The 23,018-nt window shown below is 43.1% G+C and overlaps 1 protein-coding gene across 3 annotated transcripts in view; it reads right to left on the minus strand.

Moving 5' to 3' along the window:
* Positions 1–23,018, minus strand: part of PLBD1 (phospholipase B domain containing 1) — a 68,578-nt gene that overhangs the window by 38,580 nt on the left and 6,980 nt on the right. For all 3 annotated transcript variants that reach the window (XM_046012983.1, XM_046012980.1, XM_046012982.1), the window contains exon 2: positions 18,912–19,131. In XM_046012983.1, the coding sequence (XP_045868939.1) occupies positions 18,912–19,131 (220 nt within the window). The remainder of the gene's footprint in view (positions 1–18,911; positions 19,132–23,018) is intronic.

A 23,018-nucleotide genomic window follows, 5' to 3' on the forward strand; every position in this document is an offset into this window, starting at 1 on the left:
TTCGAGCCCGGCTAGAACGTTCAGAATCATCATTCTGAACTTTTGAGCTGACATATTACCAATGTCTGTGTTGATTAGGTCCCTAGCCTTCGGTACTGCCTCTTGTTCTTTTGTTTGTGGTGATTTTTTCCGCCTTGTCATTTTGTCCGGATAAGAGGATATGAAGGATCAAATAAAATACTAAAAGTGTGGCAAAGACCCCAGAAAAATGCGCTGTAACCAAATCAGAAGAGACCCCAAATTGTGGGGGGCAGAAAGGGGATAAAAAGAGGTTCAGAAAAAAAAAAAGAAAAAAATTTTAAAAATAAAACAAAGAAAAAATATAAAAAAGAAAGAAAAAATATATATTTAGATGAACTAGTCAAAAAACGTTAAAAAAGAAAAGGGTAAAAGTTTTTAAGAATTTAGCAGAAGAAGAAAAAGGAAAGAAAAAAAAATTTAAAAAAGAAAAAAAAAATTGAATTAACCGCAAGACTAAAGAATCATGGGGAGAAAGCCATGAGTTCCGTGCTTTGCTTTCTCCTCCTCTGGAATTCCGCTGCTGTCTTAGGAATTGAACCTGCTTTACTTGATAGATGAACTTCGTCCTGGCTGGATATTTTGTTGATCTTCTGGGGGAGGGGCCTGTTGTAGTGACTCTCAAGTGTCTTTGCCTGAGGCGGGATTGCACCGCCCTTACCGGCGGCCGGACTAAGTAATCTGCTCGGGTTCGCTTTTGGGAGCTTCTGTTCCCTGAACGCTTTCCGTAGAGTTCCGGAGGACGGGAATGAAAATGGCGGCCTCCTAGTCTCCGGCCCGGAGGAGCCGAGAGCCCAGGGCCCCACTCCTCAGTGTGCCCCCAGAGGACAGCACCCAATCACTCCCGTATCCCCAGACTCTAGCCGCGCTCCGAGCTCACCCAGCCCACGACCAGTTCAAAGTAACCCCGAGCTGAGAGTTCAGTCCTCGGCTCTGTCTCTGTAGCCGGCTTCTCTGTTCTAATACCTGCGAGCTCTGCGACACTCCGACACCCCCGATCCTTCTGTGACCCTGCGGGACCTGGGGCCACGCTGACCCCGCATGGGCTTCACCCCGGTTTAGCCTCTGGAGCAATGTCCCTCAGTGGAACAGACTTTTAAAAGTCCTGATTTTGTGCTCCGTTGCTCCGCCGCTTTCTGGGAGCCGGCCCCTCCCCCTGCGGTCTATCTTCCTGTCGTTTTAGATTCACTTCTCCTCCAGTCCTACCTTTCAGAAAGTGGTTGATTTTCTGTTTCTGAATTGCTGTTCTTCTCTTCGATCTCCCGTTGGATTTGTAGGTGTTTGCAATGTAAGCTATGGAGCTGATCTCCTGCTACCTGATGTAGTCTCAGCCTGCTACTTCTCCGCCATCTTGACTCCTTCCCGCTATTTGGGATTCTATATTTTAAAACTTATTTTAGAAAATAAATAAATACATAATAAAAATAATAAATAAAACTTACTTAAAAAAATTAAATGTGGGGGTGCCTGGGTGGCTCAGTACATTAAGTGTCTGACTTCAGCGCAGATCATGATCTCAGGGTCCTGGGATCAAGCCCAGTATCCAGCTCTCCACTCAGGGGGAAATCTGTTTCCTTTTGCCTCCTTCCTCTGTCTCTCTCCCCACTCATCCTCTCTCTCTCTCAAATGGATAGATAAAATCTTAAAAAAAAAAAATGTATGGGGCACCTGGGTGGCTCGGTCAGCTGAACATCCAGCTCCTGATTTTGGCTCAGGTCATGATCTCAGTGTCATGAGATCACATTCTGCAATGGGCTCCGTGCTCAGTGTGGAGCCTGCTTGAGAGTCTCTCTCTCCCTGTGCCCTTGCCCCACCCCCATCTCTGCTCACATAAGTTCTCTCTCATTCTCTCTCAAAATAAATAAGTAAATAATTAATAAAATTAATTAAATGTGTCTCCCGTGCTGTAAACATCTTTTCATTGATATAATTAACATAGAACATTGCATAAGTTTAAGGTGTATAATGTATTGATTTGATATATTTATAGATTACAATACAATTATCACTCTAACGTTAGCTAACATTTTTTTTTAGATTTTATTTATTTATTTAACAGAATGAGAGAGAGATCACGAGTAGGCAGAGAGGCAGGTGGTGGAGGGGCGGGTGGGAAGAAGGCTCCCCACTGAGCAGAGATTCCCAATGTGGGGCTCTGTCCCAGGACCCTGAGATCATGACCTGAGACGAAGGCAGAGGCTTTAACCCACTGAGCCACCCAGGCACCCCACTACCTGTCCTCTTATTTATTCCTTTCTTGTTTCATAAATTCTTCAAATTTTATATCATTTATAACTAAGAGTGCCTTAGGCATATTTAAGCCTTTATTAGACCATTTTATGAAATTAATCTGGAGTGTATTCATGATATTATTGTTGATTTTGTTGACTATTTTTCTTAGCACTCAATTTTTTGTGTATTTTGGAAGTTTGGTGTGCAAGCATTTCAAGTTGTTTGTTTATATTCTCATATTCTCTCTCTCTCTCCCCCTACCTCCACCATCCCCTTCTCACTTTTCCCTAAGTGACTCCATCTGACTCTGTGAAAACCAGGTCTTATAGTGGCTTTTTGGGGAAGTTCTTTCCTATGGAATACTGCAGATAAATCATTAATCGAACCAGCTCATGGAGGGTCTGGTTCTATTTGGTCCACCCCCAAGCCCCCAATTCCAAGCTCATGGTTTCTTATAATTTGTACACTAAGGTGCACATGAGTATAAATTATTCTGTGGCCTCTTAATTTTATAAACAGTCAAAAGCAGCAAGGTTACTTTGGTTCAGTCTTAACTCAGCTCTCTCAAGACCTGAGGCCTTCACCCATCAGCAGGGATGGTTGTCTCAGCTTGTTTCACGCCAAGGGCCCAGTGGACCACACTTCATCACTGTTTTCTATTCCATTTCTGGCTCAAAAGATGTTTAATCTTGTTGTGGGACCCACTATATTACTATAATGCTTTCTATATACTTTATCCACCTTTTGCTCTCATTTTGGAGCAAAGTGGGTAATTTGTGAACCCCTTGTGTTCTCTGGACTGAAAATTTATCTAAGGTCCTGGTTCTGGTTTTTATTTGCTACTTTTTGCTGACGGATGAAGGATGGCATTGTAAAGAGGAGGTGGTGACTCAGATTCCAAGAACAAGAATTTGGGTCCCCCTACTTTGGAACTTTAGAAATCCTTTATCTACTAATTTCCAGAACTGAAACTGATAAATTGAGAATAGTTCTATTACCAGTTAAGCAAACAACATTAAATCCTTTGAAATCTTTTATTTTATGATCCTTGTTCAATAAATTCACCTCATGAGAGCTTTTCCTTCAAATTATTTCTAAGTCTTTTAAAAAATGGAGTTATCCCATTTAACTTTTGTTCACATTTTTTTTTTTTATGGTGCCACATTTACATTATTAAGTTCACCACGTTTCTCTATCCACCACCTCTAAAATGCAGGGAGAGAACAGCAATAAAGCTAGACAGGTCTGTGGGTGACAAGAAAGGGCCCCTCCATATATGCGTATACTCCAGGTGAATGGAATACAGGAACTCCCAGTGAGTTTGATGACGTCATTTAGTTGCTTGGGGAGGAAACAACCCCATAGTTTGCCACCCCAGGACTTCATGGGGTGGTGGAGATGGCTGCCTGGGCTGTCAGGGCTCATGAGCCCTGTGTACCTCAGCGAGCTCTGGGGAGCAGTCAAACACTTTTTTGTATGGCTCTTTGTGGAATAAATGGACATTGGACCAGCTGGGGTCAGAAGATTCCTTACATTTGTGGTGACTACTGCCAATTCAGGTGGCACTGATTATAAAGCTGAAGACCAGGGACACCACAGAAGCCTCATCAGATGTCACACAGGGAAGCATCCAAGCTAAAAACTAAACAAGAGTGTTGCAATTCAGGGGCACCTGGGTGGTTCAGTGGGTTAAAGCCTCTGCCTTTGGCTCAGGTCATGATCTCGGGGTCCTGGGATCGAGCCCCACATCTGGCTCTCTGCTCAGCAGGGAGCCTGCTTCTCCCTCTCTCTCTCTCTGCCTGCCTCTCTGCCTACCTGTGATCTATCTCTGTGTCAAATAAATAAATAAAAATAAAATCTTTAACAAAAAAAAAAAAAAAAAAGATTGTTGCAATTCAGTGGATGCCGGAGAAGGACAAAGGACAACCACTGATTAAATATCTCCCTTCCCTCCAAGATGTCACAGGAATACTAATCCCTTCTGAGATTAAGTATTTGGAAGAGTGAAACATTCTGAATTGACTCAGTTTAAATGCTAAGTGATTTGTTTGTATAAAAATGGCAATGGTAGAATCCCGGAGTCAAGATGGCGGGGAAGTAGGAGGAGGCACCATTTCAACCTGTACCCTAAAGTGAGCTGATTACCTACCAAAGAACTCCGACCACCCATGAAATCAGCCTGAGATCAGAATTATACACGTCTGGATCTCTACTGGAGCAGAAGATGCCAGTGGCAGGTAAAGCAGACTGGGAGCATCGGACTGATATCGGAAGATAAACAAAAGGGGGAGGGAGCCACCAGAGGTGACCGATTGGAAAGTAACACCCCAACATGAGAGTGCTCTGCGTCTGGGGACCAGCATTAACTTGGAGTCTGGTTGAAAGCACTCAAAAAACAAACAGCAAAGGATCGCGGGGAGGGGGGTAATAGTGGGAACCTGGGCGGTTTGGGTCAGGGACCTAAGTCCCCGGACCCAGGACAGCCTCCCCTGGCACGGAGCCAGAGAGAGTGCGGTGGAGAAATCAGGTCTCTGTCCCTGAGCCGCCAGTGCACCTGACTGCCAGTGTGCCCGAGAACGAGTGGGGTCTGGCTCCCGTGAGGGGCTGGGAGCCTGACCAGACGGCAATCCTGAAACGCGCGCGTCCCACACCCTCCCTTGGGATAGGTGCTCATAGGCGCTAGCCTGGAGCTCTGGCAGCAGGAAAAACCAGACATTCCCAGCCCGGGACAGCGGGAAAATCTCAGTGCACGATCTCTGCTTGGAACCTCTCTGGCGGTCTGGAGCTGCCTAGACAGCCACCGCTGCCCTGGTTTTGGGTACAACGAGGAGCTCCTGCATCCCCAGGGACAGTGACTCAGAACCGACTCTGCCAGCAGCTTTTGCAAAACAGTCTGAGGCTTCTCTTTGAGAGGGAGGTTGGGGTGCTGTTTGCTCTCCTCTAAACCTCCAAAACCCATCAAAAGCTGTCAAGGCGAGAGAAAGCAGATGAAAGAACATAAAAACCCCCAGAGAACAAAAGGCTGAAAAAAAACAGTTTCCTGAAAAAAAAAAGAGCTCACCCCCTTGAGGGGAGTGGGAGGACCTAACTCAGGGAACATCATTGTCTGAAAACCCACGTGGCAGGCCCCTCCCCCAGAAAACCAACCAGGAAGGAAGGAAAAAAAAAAAAAAAAGACTACAAGAGAACAACCACCACTACTTCATAAATACAACTTTTATTTTTAACTCTTTACCAATATTCTGGTTCTTTTTTTTTTTTATACATACAGATAATTTTTTAACCTATTTACCATCACACTGAGATGTCCAGTACATCAAATTCTTTAATAACCTTCTAACCTGAACTTTTTGATACATACACCCGTGTTTTTCTTTTATTTTTCTATTTTTTTTAAATTCTTTTTAAATTTTAACTTAGTTTAGTCTAGTTTATTCTTTTTTTAATTTTTATTTTCTACTATACATATAGAGTTAAACTTCAAGGTAATCCCCTTTCCCCAATCAATGCTACCCCTATAGGCAAACCAGTTTCTAATCCCCCTGTAACTTAGGAAAGTTGAGTCCCTTAACAAAAACATCAAGATACCTTCAGGAAGAATCAAAATAACCTTCCTCACCCACACTGAGAATCTATAACCATTCTCCCAATTTTTCCTTCTGTCAGTGTTTCTGTGAATTTGTGTCTGTCCTGATAATATATAAATCTTATACTTGGGGTTCTTTCTGAGGAGGTTTTTCCCTTTTTTTTTGCTTATATATACATATTTTTTTCTCTTGTCATATACTTTTATCACTCTTTTTGTCTGTCTGTTTTTGTTTGTATACTCCACAAATCTTACCTTGTGGCCCATTTGGGCTGAGCCTTCTCTTGTATCTTCCCTTTTTTCCCTATCTCTCTCTCTCTTTTTTTTCCTTTTTTCTTTCCCCCTTTTTTTTCTTTCTTCTTCTCTATTTCTTTTTCTTTTCTTTTTCCTCTCATTTGGGTGGGGAATCCTGATTGCACAGAAGCGTTCCTGGGTGCTCATTGACTGCACCACAATCGATAAGTCCAGCTGCATCTGTTTAGTCATCTCTTACCAAAATGACTAGGAGGAGGAATACCCAACAGAAGAAAAATACAGAGGATGGGCCTTCTGCAACAGAGCTAATGGCTATCGACATAGACAATATGTCAGAAAAGGAATTCAGACTAACAATTATCCAGGCAATAGCTAGGTTGGAGAAAGCCATGGATGACCAAACAGAATTGATTAGGGCAGAACTGAAAGCCACCAGGGATGATGTTCAAAATGCTCTCAATGAGTTCCAATCCAATCTAAATTCTCTAAAAGCTAGGATAACTGAGACAGAAGATAGAATTAGTGATCTGGAGGACAAACAGATAGAGAGAAAGGATCAGGAGGAAGCCTGGAACAAACAGCTCAGAAGCCACGAAAACAGAATCAGGGAAATAAACGATGCCATGAAACGTTCCAACGTCAGAATTATTGGAATCCCTGAAGGGGAAGAAAAAGAAAGAAGTCTAGAAGATATAGTGGAAGAAGTTGTCTATGAAAATTTTCCCAATCTCACGAATGGAAACAACGTTCATGTACTAGAGGCAGAAAGATTTCCTCCCAAGATTTTAGATTCCCGAAAGTCCTCACGGCACCTTATCGTTAGAATGGGGAATTTTGTTTCAAGAGAGACCCTCTTAAAAGCAGCTAGGACAAAGAAGCTTCTTACATACAGAGGAAAGCCCATTAGAATAACGTCAGACCTTTCCACAGAGACCTGGAAAGCCAGGAAGGGCTGGCAAAATATATTCAGAGTACTAAATGAGAAGAACATGCAACCAAGAATACTCTATCCAGCAAGACTGACATTTAAAATGGATGGAGAGATAAAGAGTTTCCAAGACCAGCAAGGCTTAAAAGACTATGCAACCACCAAGCCGACACTGCAGGAAATATTAAGGGGGGTCCTATAAGAGAGGAAAAATCCTAAGAATATCATTGAACAGAAATACAGAAACAATCTATAGACAGAAAGACTTCAAAGGCAACACGATGTCAATAAAAACCTATCTCTCAATAACCACTCTCAATGTGAATGGCCTAAATGCGCCCATAAAACGACACAGGGTTGCAGATTGGATAAAACGACAGGACCCATCCATATGTTGTCTACAAGAGACCCATTTTGAACCTAAGGATACACCCAGACTGAAAGTGAAGGGATGGAGAAGCATCTTTCATGCCAATGGGCCTCAAAAGAAGGCCGGAGTAGCGATTCTCATATCAGATAAATTAGATTTTAAACTAAAGACTGTAGTCAGAGATACAGAAGGACACTACATAATTCTTAAAGGGACTATCCGCCAAGACGATCTAACAATTGTGAATATCTATGCCCCCAATATGGGAGCACCCAATTACATAAGAAAACTATTAATCAAGATAAAGAGTCATATTGATACGAATACAATAATAGTAGGAGATCTTAATACGCCTCTCTCAGAAATAGACAGATCATCGAAGCAGAAAATTAATAAAGAAATAAGAGCATTGAATGAAACATTGGACCAGATGGACCTCATTGACGTATACAGAACATTCCACCCTAAAACAACAGAATATTCATTCTTCTCAAGTGCACATGGAACCTTCTCCAGAATAGACCACATACTGGGTCACAAAGCAGGACTCAACCGATACCAAAAGACTGACATTAATCCCTGCATATTCTCCGATCACAATGCTTTGAAACTGGAGCTCAATCACAAGGAAAAGTTCAGAAGGAACTCAAACACCTGGAAGCTAAAGACCACCTTGCTTAAGAATGCTTGGATCAACCAGGAGATCAAAGACGAACTTAAACAATTCATGGAAACCAATGAGAATGAAGACACCTCGGTCCAAAACCTATGGGATACAGCAAAGGCGGTTCTAAGGGGGAAATACATAGCCATCCAAGCCTCCCTCAAAAACATTGAAAAATCCCGAATACACCAGCTGTCTCTACACCTTAAAGAACTGGAGAATCAACAACAAATCAAACCAACTCCACATGCAAGAAGGGAAATAATCAAGATTAGAGCAGAGATCAATGAGGTAGAAACGAGAGATACAGTAGAACGTATCAATGAAACTAGAAGCTGGTTTTTTGAAAGAATCAATAAGATCGATAAACCATTGGCCACACTAATCCAAAAGAAAAGAGAGAAAGCCCAAATTAATAAAATTATGAATGAAAAGGGAGAGATCACAACTAACACCAAGGAAATAGAAACAATCATCAGAAATTATTACCAACAGTTATATGCCAATAAGCTAAGCAACCTAGATGAAATGGATGCATTCCTGGAAAGCTACAAACTCCCAAAATTGAACCAGGAAGAAATTGACAACCTGAATAGACCGATATCTAGTAATGAGATTGAAGCAGTGATCAAAAACCTCCCAAAAAACAAGAGCCCAGGACCTGACGGATTCCCTGGGGAATTCTACCAAACTTTCAAAGAAGAAATAACACCAATTCTCCTGAAGCTGTTCCAAAAAATTGAAGCAGAAGGAAAACTTCCAGACTCTTTTTATGAAGCCAGCATTACCCTGATCCCCAAACCAGGCAAAGACCCTACCAAAAAGGAGAATTTCAGACCAATATCACTGATGAATATGGATGCAAAGATTCTCAACAAGATCCTAGCAAACAGGATCCAGCAGCACATTAAAAAGATTATCCACCATGACCAGGTGGGATTCATCCCTGGGTTGCAAGGTTGGTTCAACATTCGCAAATCAATCAGTGTGATACAACACATCAATAAGAGAAGAGAGAAGAACCACATGGTCCTCTCAATTGATGCAGAAAAAGCATTTGACAAAATCCAGCATCTGTTCCTGATGAAAACGCTTCAAAGTATAGGGATAGAGGGAACATTCCTGAACTTCATAAAATCTATCTATGAAAGACCCACAGCAAATATCATCCTCAATGGGAAAAAGCTTGCAGCCTTCCCGTTGAGATCAGGAACACGACAAGGATGCCCACTCTCACCACTCTTGTTCAACATAGTATTAGAAGTTCTAGCAACGGCAATCAGACAACAAAGAGAAATAAAAGGTATCCAAATTGGCAAAGAAGAAGTCAAACTCTCTCTCTTCGCAAATGACATGATTCTTTATATGGAAAACCCCAAAGACTCCACCCCCAAACTACTAGAACTCATACAGCAATTCAGTAACGTGGCAGGATACAAAGTCAATGTACAGAAATCAGTGGCTTTCTTATACACTAACAATGAAAATACAGAAAGGGAAATTAGAGAATCAATTCCATTTACTATAGCACCAAGAACCATAAGATACCTGGGCATAAACCTAACCAAAGAAGTAAAGGACCTGTACTCGAGGAACTACAGAACACTCATGAAAGAAATTGAAGAAGACACAAAAAGATGGAAGACTGTTCCATGCTCTTGGATTGGAAGAATAAACATTGTTAAAATGTCTATACTGCCTAGAGCAATCTATACTTTTAATGCCATTCTGATCAAAATTCCACCGATATTTTTCAAAGAGCTGGAGCAAATAATCCTAAAATTTGTATGGAGTCAGAAGAGACCCCGAATTGCTAAGGAAATGTTGAAAAACAAAAACAAAACTGGCGGCATCACGTTACCCGATTTCAAGCTTTACTACAAAGCTGTGATCACCAAGACAGCGTGGTACTGGCATAAAAACAGACACATAGACCAGTGGAACAGAGTGGAGAGCCCAGATATGGACCCTCAACTCTATGGTCAAATAATCTTCGACAAAACAGGAAAAAATATTCAATGGAAAAAAGACAGTCTCTTCAATAAATGGTGCTGGGAAAACTGGACAGCTATATGTAGAAGAATGAAACTCGACCATTCTCTTACACCGTTCACAAAGATAAACTCGAAATGGATAAAAGACCTCAACGTGAGACAGGAATCTATCAGAATCCTAGAGGAGAACATAGGCAGTAACTTCTTCGATATCAGCCACAGCAACTTCTTTCAAGATATGTCTCCAAAGGCCAAGGAAACAAAAGCAAAAATGAACTTTTGGGACTTCATCAAGATCAAAAGCTTCTGCACAGCAAAGGAAACAGTCAACAAAACAAAAAGGCAACCCACGGAATGGGAGAAGATATTTGTAAATGACAGTACAGACAAAAGGTTGATATCCAGGATCTACAAAGAACTTCTCAAACTCAACACACACAAAACAGATAATCATATAAAAAAATGGGCAGAAGATATGAACAGACACTTCTCCAACGAAGACATACAAATGGCTATCAGACACATGAAAAAATGTTCATCATCACTAGCCATCAGGGAGATTCAAATTAAAACAACATTGAGATACCACCTAACACCAGTTAGAATGGCCAAAATTAGCAAGACAGGAAACAACGTGTGTTGGAGAGGATGTGGAGAAAAGGGAACCCTCTTACACTGTTGGTGGGAATGCAAGTTAGTGTAGCCACTTTGGAGAACAGTGTGGAGATTCCTCAAGAAATTAAAAATAGAGCTTCCCTATGACCCTGCAATTGCACTGCTGGGTATTTACCCCAAAGATACAGATGTAGTGAAAAGAAGGGCCATTTGTACCACAATGTTTATTGCAGCAATGGCTACGGTCGCCAAATTGTGGAAAGAACCAAGATGCCCTTCAACGGATGAATGGATAAGGAAGATGTGGTCCATATACACAATGGAGTATTATGCCTCCATCAGAAAGGACGAATACCCAACTTTTGTAGCAACATGGACAGGACTGGAAGAAATTATGCTGAGCGAAATAAGTTAAGCAGAGAGAGTCAAGTATCATATGGTCTCACTTATTTGTGGAGCATAACAAATAACATGGAGGACATGGGGAGATGGAGAGGAGAGGGAGTTGAGGGAAACTAGAAGGGGAGATGAACCATGAGAGACTATGGACTCTGAAAAACAACCAGAGGGTTATGAAAGGGCGGTGGGGGGGTGGGGGGTGGGGTGGGGTGAGAGGTTGAGGAACCAGGTGGTGGGTAATAGGGAGGGCAGGTACTGCATGGAGCACTGGGTGTGATGCCAAAACAATGAACACTGTTATGCTGTAAATAAGCAAATAAAAATAAATAAATTAATTTAAAAAAAATGGCAATGGTAGCATGTTCTGCCATCAGGAGGAATGCGTTCTTAAAATTAAAATGACTGATAGGAAAATAAAGTTCTATTTTGGAAAAAATAATTTGTAAGCTATTGACCTACAAGGCTCATTCAGGTAAAAAAATGAAAAAAAAAATTCGCACTTTTTACCCAAAGTCTTCATCACTGTACCCTGCCTATTCTCCAACCAGAGTTCCAGATCCTCTCAGTTTTTCAGTCTATTTCAAAAGAGAGCTAGGTTTCTCAACTGGAGTGATTTTCTTCCTCCACAGGACATTTGACAACGTCTGTAGGCATTTTTGGTTGTCACACCCAGGGGGTGTATGTGTGTGTGGGGGGGAGGTTCCTCTGGCATCTAGTGGGTGGAGGCTGGGGGGCTACCAAACACGCTGCAATCCACAGGACAGCCCCCACCACCACCACCAACAAAGAATTACTCCACCCAAAATGTCCACAGTGCCAAGGCTGAGACGCTCTGAAACAGAAGAACATGAGTCTTGACTCGGGGGTGGTTGCTGAAGATGCCCACAGAACAATAGACAGGACGGATGGAGGTATAGATGGGTAACTGGGCTAGGGATTTCTCTGTTCTGCCATACAGAGCAGAGGAAGAGAAATATCCACCTTGAGATCACAGATCCTGCCCCATTCAGGAGCCCTGAGGAACACAGACCACTTTCCTCAGGTTGAGGCCCTTCTCTGATCCCTGGGTCTGGGATCCTACACTTTGGTGTGGTAGAGCCATATAGGACAGCAGTTAAGGGTAGAGACTCTGAATTCCGAGTTCAAAGGTTGACTTCACTACTTCTAGGCAATACGACCAACTTCTCCACGCTTCCAAATTCTCATCTTGCAGAGCTAATGCTAAGATCTGCCTCACGGATGTGTTGTTAATTTCAGCTTTGCGGTGTGTAACGTCAGTAAGTTTTCTCCGAAGTTGGGGAAGACTTTGCTTTCCTTTATGTAAGACACACATACTCCCACCCTACCCTGAGTCTCTTTGTGTCATGTTAATACCATATCATTTAGCACTTGTCAGGTCCTGTCTTTTACTCTTTTCTACTTGCTTTAACTTTCTGGGTCTGAGACCAAAACAAGCTCCTTCAGAATTTCCTATAGCAATCCATTTATGTGGATACATGTCCATGCCCCCTCAAACTCTGTTGCTGGACAACCTGGTCCCTGCTTAGTAGCTTTGTGACTTTCGGCTTGTTACTTAACTTCTCTTTGCTCGAGTGTTCACATCAATAGTAATGGGAGTAATTTAACTTGTTAAATGCTTTGAACAGTGTCTGGCCCATTTTAAATGTCATCTAAGGTTTAGTCATCACCATCGCTGTCATCAGCAGAAGCAGCAGCACCTTGTGATTCATGGGAAGGTCCAAATAATTCCTAGTTCTTGGACCATTTGATATTTTTGAGGACGGGAATGTGTCTCACTTTGCTTTGCCTACCATCTTGAATGGGAAGCACATTGAGTTTCTAACATCCAATGAGCAAGTTCGGGTTATGGCAGAGATTCTTGAGGTATTTCTTGGTAGTAGAGCGGAAACAAAAAAGGAACCACATTTGACTACTTCCTCTACTTGTGCCATAATCTTGCTAGAACCGCCTTTCATCATAGTTTCACCGACTGTTGTATCAACATATTAAATTAAATGGAGTTCTCTTTGAAGAGTGTGCTCACGAGCTCTAACCCCCCTTTTCTTTTTCCCCCTCCCCAGAGTCCGACATATGTGTTTGTTGCAGTTAATGTTGCAGATAATGTGTTTGTTGCAGTGAAGTGGTTCGCTCCTACTAGATAATTCCAGAGATGTTTCAGCGGCTGCCTCAGCCACACACAGGCTCAGCCACTTTATTGAAAACTGGAGCAGACCCACACCCTCATCATCATTCTTTCCAGAAAGGTTTCATGACTCATTTTATTAAAACCAATGTAGGACTATTTATCAGCTTTTAACATCGTTAGTGAGACATGAGCTACTCTGATTAGGGAGCCAGCCCATTAAGTCAAAAAACGAAGGAAGAAGCTCCATTTGGCCATGGCTGCCAGACACTGCATTACATGGAAAAAAGTACCTCATGCTTTTGGTACATCCCTAAAGAACTGGAACAGCACAGGATTCAATTAAACCCAATCAGCATGTAATTAAGTAACTGCTGGGGGCAGAAGTGCTGTACCAGGTGTCCGGGGTATATAAACATGAGTAAGATAGGGACCTGCCCCTAAAGCATTAACAGATGGTGGAGGGGAGAGAGGGAGCTCAAACCAGTTGGAATGGAATGGGGAAGTACTTTGAGGAGATAGCATGTGAGATGGGCCCTGGGGGGCCGAGCAATATTTCAGATGGTGGAGATGGGAGAGGCAGAATCTGGCTCTCGGGAATGTGGTGTAAGAGTTCTGGAAAGGGATGTGTGACAGGCTAACAGGGCAGCATGGCAGGGCTCAGGAGCCCACCCAGAAGGCATGTTTGCATGGTAATGGCAGTGTCCCGCAGGGAGCGGCTCCTCAGGAGATGGGTGCAGGCAGGAGAGCATGAGGAAGGGCAAGATGGTGAGAGAAGCCCCGGAAGGGTCTAGGGCTGCCTCCATGCTGAGGCCCGGCTGGACCTGCTGCTTCCACCGTACCCTGTGGGAAAACCACGCCGTGGCAGGGCTGTGGATGGCCTGGAGCTTCGTGATAAAGCACGAGGGCTGGGCCCAGGTCCCAGTTGTTCTCTGGAGAGTGTTATAAGGTTCAAGGAAACAACTTATGACTGAACACTTCAAATGAAATGATGGAGGATTTCAGGATATTTCTTTATATGTTTTTGTTTGGCCTCGCAAGTATGTCACAGGTTGGAGAGAACAAATTATTTCCTCCATGGTAGTTAAACCAAGCTCTTTATCACAGTATCTCAGCTGTTCCTGCCACCCAACCTCATACACACTCCTCTTCAAGATTCTGGGGAATATAAGGACTGTCACTCCATTTTAAATGTGGTGATGTGGGAAGAACATGGCGGCCCTAAACTTCCCATGACCCTTGGCAGCCACCTGAGCGAGTCTGCTGAAAGGAGAACGAGGCAGGCGCACCTGGGCGGTTCAGATGGTTAAGCTTGGGACTCTTGATTTCAGCTGAAGTCCTGATCTCAGGGCTGTGAGGCTGAGTCCTACGTGAGGCTCTGTGCTCAGCACCGAGTCGGCTTGAGAGTCTCTCCATCGGCCCCTCCCCCTGCTTGTGGGTGTGCACGTCCATTCTCTCTCAGATAAATAAATCAATCTTAGGGGGATTAAAAAAAGGAAAACAAAAAAAAGATGGCTCTTTCTTTTGGCCAATGGCATAAATTCACCTTCTCAGACCAGGCTCAGACCCTCCTTTTTTCATTCTTTTTTTTTTTTTTTTAAGATTTTACTTATTTATTTATTTGACAGAGAGCAGGAGAGCACAGGCACAGGGAGTGGCAGGCAGAGGGAGAGGCAGGCCCCCCGCTGAGCAGGGATGGCTGTGGGGCTCCATCCCAGGACCCGGAAATCATGACCTGAGCTGAAGCGCCCCCTCAGACACTTTTGCTCCAAGTGAGTGGAGTCAGTGAGTGGAATCGCACCTTGCAAACACCCCCAAGTAACAGTCTCTGGGAGTATAGGTTTTAGATTGAAAAAATGATGTCTGTGTTGGAAGATGCTGTTGCTTTTCAGATAGTTGCCCATGAAAACTGAAAACAAACAGGAACACTACGCTTGCCTGTGACTTGTATTCCTCCTCCTCTGTTGGTTTGTGACTCTAGCCACAGCTTCCAGATGGTCAAAGATTAGGCTCCTCTGTGCTGAATACCAAGGCAGCCCCCTGCCTCTCACGGCTTGGTCAGTGAGGATGGTGTCGGTGGGCTGCACAGCTGTGCTGCCTGGAGTCGTAAGCCTGCGAATCCTTCCAGTATGCTCTCTGTTCTGTCTCCCTCCTGGAGCTCTTGTCCCTGGGAGCCCAGCTTCTCTGTTCCATTTTGCAAATCTTCAAAATGAGCTCCTGGGCATCAGAATGTATGATAAGCCTTCCCCTCCTGGACCATATCAGATGAGGGAAGAAATCGATAGCCTCCTCCCTTCCTCTCTCTTCTCCAGCCCATTGCCAGGGGGTGTTCTAAGTATACTGGGTCATGTCCCACTATTGTGAGCTTCCAGCTAGGCACAGAGTAGGTTTTCTCCATGCAAGCTGGGAAATCTCCTTACTTATTTGATTTTACAGACATGTGATGAGAGTGTCACCCTCTTAAGAAGGGAAATGAGAAATGTCTTTCTAATGATAGTTTTGGTTGTAATTCTTCATTTTCCTCTTTTTGGTTCTGTTCTCCTTCCTCCATCCATTACTCCCTTCCTTTGTTTCCTTTTTGTCCTCTCCTCCTCCTCTTTCTCTTTTTCTCTCTTTTTTCTTCAAATATACAAATACCTGACTTCTCTCTTCCATCCAGCCCCTTTGGTTCTTTGTCAAGCTTCTCCTGATCACCAGCATCTTCTGTTCTGTGAGATCTGTCAAAGTCTCTGCAGGGAAGAAGTCCTCTCCAGACTCTTGATACTGCATATACAGGAAGCCCATCCTTGAGCAGGTGACGTTCTTGAATTGTCAGTAAGGAATACAAAACAGAGACCAATAGAGATGTTGTCTTTCAAATTCGAGAAACCTCTGAGCACTCTCTGATGGAAATGAAGAATGACAACTGCCAAACGGGCAGGCTTCCATCCAAAGCCTTCCATGATACAGCCTCTATGTGCCATTTTAAACCGGTTGCCCTCTGACTAGTCAATGGAGCTTCTACTCCTTGCTCATTTGTAAAGGCAAATTCCTCATTTCAGACTCATTGCCTTTTTTCAGTACTTGGTTCTGTTTCTTTCTGCCCAGATTTTTTCCTCTTCCCAGCCAAACTGAATGTCATCACCCATCAAACACCAGACCCACAGCTCACTCCTTCTGCAAAGGCTTCTTTGACTGTTCTGGCCCATGAGGTGCCTTCCTTTTGGACTGTTATAGTTATTTATGATCAAAGCACTCTTTGCACATTGTTCACAGCAGAAATGTTCCCAAGAGGAGTCTCTCAACTTTTCCTTAATGATCCAGTATTCACTAAGATTGCTAGACTCACCTCTTCCTCACTCCTGATCATTCATGCTCACAGGCTGCCGCAGTTGGTCTGAAGGGAGGGAAGACTCAGTTGCCAGGTCCTTAAAATAGGTTACAATATACAGGATGTTGTTTCTATTTATTTTATTTTATTTTTTTAGGGAGAGAGAATGTGTGGGTGTGCATTGCGGGGAGGGGCATAGGGAGAGGGGAGAGAATTTTTTTTTTTAAAGATTTTACTTATTTATTTGACAGAGATCACAAGAAGGCAGAGAGGTAAGCAGAGAGAGAGAGGAAGAGAAGCAGGCTTCCCGCTGAGTAGAGCCCAATGTGGGGCTCCATCCCAGGACCTTGAGATCATGACCTGAGCCGAAGGCAGAGGCTTTAATCCACTGAGCCACCCAGGTGCCCCAGAGGGGAGAGAATCTTAAACAGACTCCATACTCAGCACAGAGGCCTCCATCTCACCACCCTGAGATCATGACCTGAGCCAAAAGCAAGAATCGGACGCTCAACCAGCTGAGATGCCCAGGTGCCCCAGGAAGTTGTTTGTTCCATCTTAAAAGACTCACGCATGTCAAATTTTCTTTGAATGGACGGGGCAAAGATGCAGAGTAAGCAAAGAAACAAACAAACAAAAACCCCCAGTTATTGAATAATAACTAAGTGTTTTTCTTCTAAGAAATAAAATTTTTACTCTAATATAGAAGCATTTAAGAAGCTACTAAGAGAATTGATATCAACCCATATTCCTTGGATCTTCTTCATCAATGGATAAAGGTACTCAAGGGTAGGTCAATGCTTCATCTTAAGAATGAGGGTAAAATGATAAAGTCACCCCTAGAAGTGAAATATAAAAATTTATGTTTTTCTGAGACATAAGACTATCAGACATTCCACCTTCATCAGAAGCCTTCTGGCAAACTCCTTAAAATTCCTGCTGTGTGATACCTATCTGCACAGAAGACACGCTCATCCTCACCACAATCTTGGATTAGAGCTGCTCCCACAAATCTCAGTTTCCCTTAAAGGCCCATTATGTATAGCACTCATGACAACCTAGTGTATTTATAGGCACACAACTTCAGCTCAAATTACTTCTCTAAACCAGCAACTCAATTTAAATAATGCAATCAGAACTAGTAGGTACACAGTAAATATAGATTTGCAGAGAAGGATGAAAAGTTCAGATTCTATATTAAATATATTTATATAAAATACAGTTTTAAACTTTTTTTAAACTTTTGGTTTTGTGGGGGTTTTTTTCGTGGGGAGAGGGGTGGAGGGAGAGGGAGAGAGAATCTTAAGCAGGCTCCATGCCCAGCACAGAGCCTGACAGCGGGCTCAATCTCATGACCCTGAGACCATGACTTGAGCCAAAATCAAGAATCGGACGCTTAACCAACTGAGCCACCCAGGCACCCCTAAACATGTTTTAAAAATCTTAGTCCATTTATAAAGTTTTGTGCATCCCAGAGTAGTATATCATTAAGGGGACCTGTATGGTAGAGTAACAAAAATTTGGTATAAAAAGAAAAATAGGAATTTCTAGTTCATTAAATAAAGAGCTATCGGAGCACAAGAACTAGTTATTCAACATTTGATATAATCTCCAGCACTTAGAAACAAATTAAGATTGTCACCGAACTTATTAAGGTGCCTTACTAAGGCGATAACAACACACAATAGGGTTTGGTTAAACTCCCTGCAACAGTCTAAGTCACAGAGAGTAAAAGGAAAAAAGCCAAATCATCAGGACACTTTTTATATCAAAGAAAGGATGAGGCTTGATTAAATGAGTTGCAACGTTCCTTTCCTTAAAGAGCTTATCTTGGAAAAGGATGTGTCCTGATTGCATTATTATTAACTACATCTTTGTTATTTTCACAAGACACAGGAAAGACGTAAGAATCAAGTAACAATAGAACTGGAAGGAATATTTATATTAGACATCAGGATTTCAATTGAAAGTCCTTGCCCACTTGAAAGTATTGTTTTAAGACTGTTGAAAAAAAATGCTCTTATATTTTAAATTTAACAAATCCTCTGTGTTCAGTGCTTCTTGGTCACTTTACCTGGTAATTTTCTTTGTACCAGACAATAAATGGTTAGTAGGATAAAATGGCTTAGCTGTATTTTAAAACAGTTTCGCCAAAAGGAAAGATTTTTAAGTGCCACGAGAATGGAAGAATGCCACAGTTGGGTTTTTTTTTCCTTCCAAGTCAGGTACTGATTAGAGGTGAAAATGTGATTCTGATCATGCTTTGATCACATGAGGGGCACCTCAGGTACTTTCCAGTTCTAATGTCCAATGTCAGGAAGACAGGCGCCACTGGTAGACAAAGAAAGGGACAGATTTGCCTGGTAGTTCTCCACCACAACTAAAGATCGAAGTACTTACGGGGCAGTGAGGTAACCCTCCAAAAAGCCAGCCACAAACATGGTGATTTCATTGCTCAGGGTCTGAGAACCATACCCCGCTCTGATCTCCAGGATGCCCCAGCCTGTGGTTTTCATGGAGTCATTGTAAAAGCCATAGGCGTCCCCATTCCTGTCCAGTACGTTTTTGACTTCTACTGTCTTTTCAGCAGGCATCCAGTACGCAGTTGCATAGTAGACTTCTGAAAGAAAAGAAGAAGCAATAATAATGGGATGCTATTTAACTGATTTGCTGATGCACTTTTTCCCATGTAACCAATAATTTCACCACGTTTGCTTTTAGAGAATCCATTCCATTAGAATTGGGAAATCTGCCACTATAGTTTGTCCTTGTTATAAGTGGGGAGAAACCAGAGCCTGATCAAGGGGGATGAGCTCAGAGCACAGTGAACTAGGTCAAAGGTCGGGGGAAGTAATTAGAGCATCATAGAGGTGGGTCTAAATGCTTCATCCTCAGAGATGAGATTCTGGGCAAGGTCAGAGTTCGAGCCCTTGCTCAGCTCTTACCTCAACCAAGCATAGGGTTCATGTACCTGGTCCATAACATATTTGATCCCCAAGGCAGTTGGACCAAAGCATCCTTATTCTCAGGCATCTTATCCTATCTCTCTTGCCTAATTCTTCACACATGACATCAGATTCCTATTTTGCAGAAAAAAAAAAATAAAAAACAAAAACCAAAAACTATTACCTATGAGCCTCTCAAGTTCTTGATAATTTTGTGAATATATCCTTACAAATCCTATAGCCATCTCTCTATCCTCGTTCACCTCAATCCCTTTACCCAGGCTATGGAACAATTCCTCTTCTTTAGGAACTTTGTTCCATCCTGTGTCTTCTTGTTCCTGCACCCTAACGCTCTCTTCGTGCAATGGCTCCTCTGATTTAGCATACTGACATGCTCCATTGTCTCATGGCTAAGGGCAAACTAATCACAGAAGTTCTCTCTGGATCCTGGGACCAGATTTGGCCATTGCCAGAATCTCTCACTCCTTTCATGAAATTATTACAAGTATTACAGGGCACATTGTGTCACAGGCTATGCTAGGTACCAGTGAGAGAGCTGTGAATATGACTGGCCCATTTCCAAACCTCATTCTTTAGAAAGAGGAACACACACCCCACTTCCTCATCTTCCTCCCATCAGCCTGCTGCAGCTGGCATCCAGGCCCACCCTGCTACTAATACTAATAACATCCTTGAATCCTAATGTCACAAGAGCTGCTGAGAGCATTTGACCTGGTGACCACTTGTTTTTTTTTTTTTTTTAGATTTTATTTATTTATTTATTTGACAGACAGAGATCACAAGTAGGCAGAGAGGCAGGCAGAGAGAGAGGAGGAAGCAGGCTCCCCGCTGAGCAGAGAGCCCGATGCGGGGCTCGATCCCAGGACCCTGGGATCATGACCTGAGCCAAAGGCAGAGGCTTAACCCACTGAGCCACCCAGGTGCCCCTGACCACTTGTTCTTCTCTTTTTTTTTTTTTTTTTTTTAAGATTTATTTATTTGACAGATAGAGATTACAAGTAGGCAGAGCGGCAGTCAGAGAGAGAGAGGGGAGGAAGCATGCTCCCAGCCAAGCAGAGAGCCCGGTGCGGGGCTCGATCCCAGGACCCTGGGATCATGACCTGAGCCAAAGGCAGAGGATTTAACCCGCTGAGCCACCCAGGTGCCCCCCTGACCACTTGTTCTTAAAAAACTCTTTCCTTCCATGCATCTGGGATGACATGAATCTGCATCTTCTCCTCCTCTGCCTGCTTTCTTCTTCATTGTACCCAGCCTTTCTCTTTATCTTGTAGACCCAACAGCACACTTGGTAACACCACCTGGAAGATTCTATAAGCAACAGAAATTCAAAATATCCAAACGAGAACTGTTATGCTGCTCTCTCACCCATCCTTCACCTTCTGCTTTCTATCTCTGTTATCCTTCTATCTGAGACCCAAGCCCATCCAGGCCCCCTCTCTCTCCTGCAAACTCATCTTGAATCAAGGCCTCCCAACCAACTCTCCCTCCAGTCTCTATCTCTGTAGCCCCACCTTTCCATGCTACCTCAGATATCACAACTAGCCTGACCTTTAAGAAAGGCCCTTTTCAAGGTGCCTCTGACCTGTAAATTCATCCTTCGTACTCTACCAGAGTGACCTTTCTAAAATGCAAATAATTTGTTTACTTGCCTACCAAGATCTTCATTGACTTCCATTAACTAGAAATAAAATTCTTTGGCTACACTCTTGGGCTTCATCATCTGCTTTCTGCCTACGCTATGCAGCTTCACCCACCACCCCCATGCACTTTGTCATCTGGAAGCCATCGTATACCACTGTCCAACCTGCCACGAGCTGGTTCAACACCTCTGACTTTGCATATGCTGTTTCGTCCGCCTAAGAGTTTCTCTCTTGTTAACCATGCAGCTATCTCAAAAGTGCTACTTAAGACTCAGGAAGCAGCACCCCTTTGTGGGGGCTGACTCGGTCTACAAGTTCAGTGTCACTTGCTTGTAGGTACATCTTCTTTGGGCCTATCACACTGTAACTCACATGCCTTCTGCCGCTCGTAGCCTGTGAGCTCCTGGAGGCCAAAGACTCAGAACTACCCTAGTGCCTAGCTTGTCACGATACTCAGCAAGTATTTGTGAAAGGAAGGGAGACTTAGGAAGAAAGAGGAAAAAAGGAATGGAGAAAGGAAATGGTATGTGATGCATTTGTTTCTTGACCTAAGAAACTATTGGACAGCTGCTCAGGTTGAAGACCAGTTTATATTCATGTCATCAAAGAGCTGGAAAGAGGCCAGAATGACTCTCAGGTTCTAGACTGAGCCTCAATGGATGGATGTTGTTGTATTATTCGCTGAGAGAGGGAGCAGAAGGGTATAGGTCTGGGAGGAAATAGGAGTTTAATTTTGGACATACTGTGTTTTCAGTGGTTAAGATACCAGAAGGTTCAGGACCCCTGGGTGGCTCAGTCAGTTAAGCAGCTGCCTTCGGCTCAGGTCATCTGGATCCCTGCTCAGCGGGGGCCTGCTTCTCCCCCTCCCTCTGTCACTCCCCCTGCCTGTGCTCTCCTGCTCCCTCTCTGTTAAATAAATAAATACAATCTTTTAAAAAAAATTATACAAAAAAAAGATGCCAGAAGGTTCAGATTAAATGTTTATATATAGTTATCTGTTGTCAACGTTAAAAATTGACTCAACATTTTATTATTTTATTTTTATGCAAAGATTGTCTATCAAATAAGTGCTAAAGGTATAATCTTAATACTAGAGTATCATAGCACCTTGTCCCAAGGGGGCTGGGTGATTGGCTGGATTTGGTCAGGCTTAGAAGCTAAAGCTGATTATGGCCCTTAAAGAATAATCCTGAGCAGGAAAGTCGTTTTACTTCTGAATAAAGTCATGACTATAATGGCATACTTTCTTTAAAAATGGCTAAGTGGAAATAACGATGTTCATCAACAGAGGTAGGTTCACAATACTTTCACAGACTTCTGGTGACGAATAATGTCTAATTGTTAGTAAAGCCCACCGGCCACAATTTGACAACTATGGGTAGCATCCATAAAGTCCCTTCTTCCAAATACAATAAATGTGTTCTCCAAATGGAGTTTGGATCACCGTGTCATAGCCTCAGCCTTTCCCCAGCTTTCCGCACACATTCTCTTCTACCCTTGCCTCTAGTGAGTCTTGTAGGGAAGTGAAGGAAGCATGGATGACTAGAAACACAGCAGCTGCAAACTGCTGCAGTGAGGGGGGGTGGGGGGTGTGCAGGGTCATAAACAGAAACTGTGAAGGGAGGAAGGAAGGTGAACGAGCCTTCTGGGTCTCTTCCCTTTCAGTTCTATCCACATGGAACAATTTTAGCTTTGTTCCCTTCTTCCAAATCTTGGCACTTCTCCTTGAACACTGTGGCCTTGCCTAACTTCACCTTCCCTTCCAGTAGGCCCCTTTGCCATAAACCTTGGCTTGCTCTCCATCCAAGCATCAAGGGCTGTGTTTTCACTGTTGCTGGAACTACGTAATTTCCTGACTACAAATAATACACTTCCTCAAATCAGTGCTTTTTTTGACACTA

The sequence above is a fragment of the Meles meles genome, chromosome 7 (genome assembly GCF_922984935.1).
Source record: "Meles meles chromosome 7, mMelMel3.1 paternal haplotype, whole genome shotgun sequence".
In the NCBI taxonomy this organism is placed as follows: domain Eukaryota; kingdom Metazoa; phylum Chordata; class Mammalia; order Carnivora; family Mustelidae; genus Meles; species Meles meles.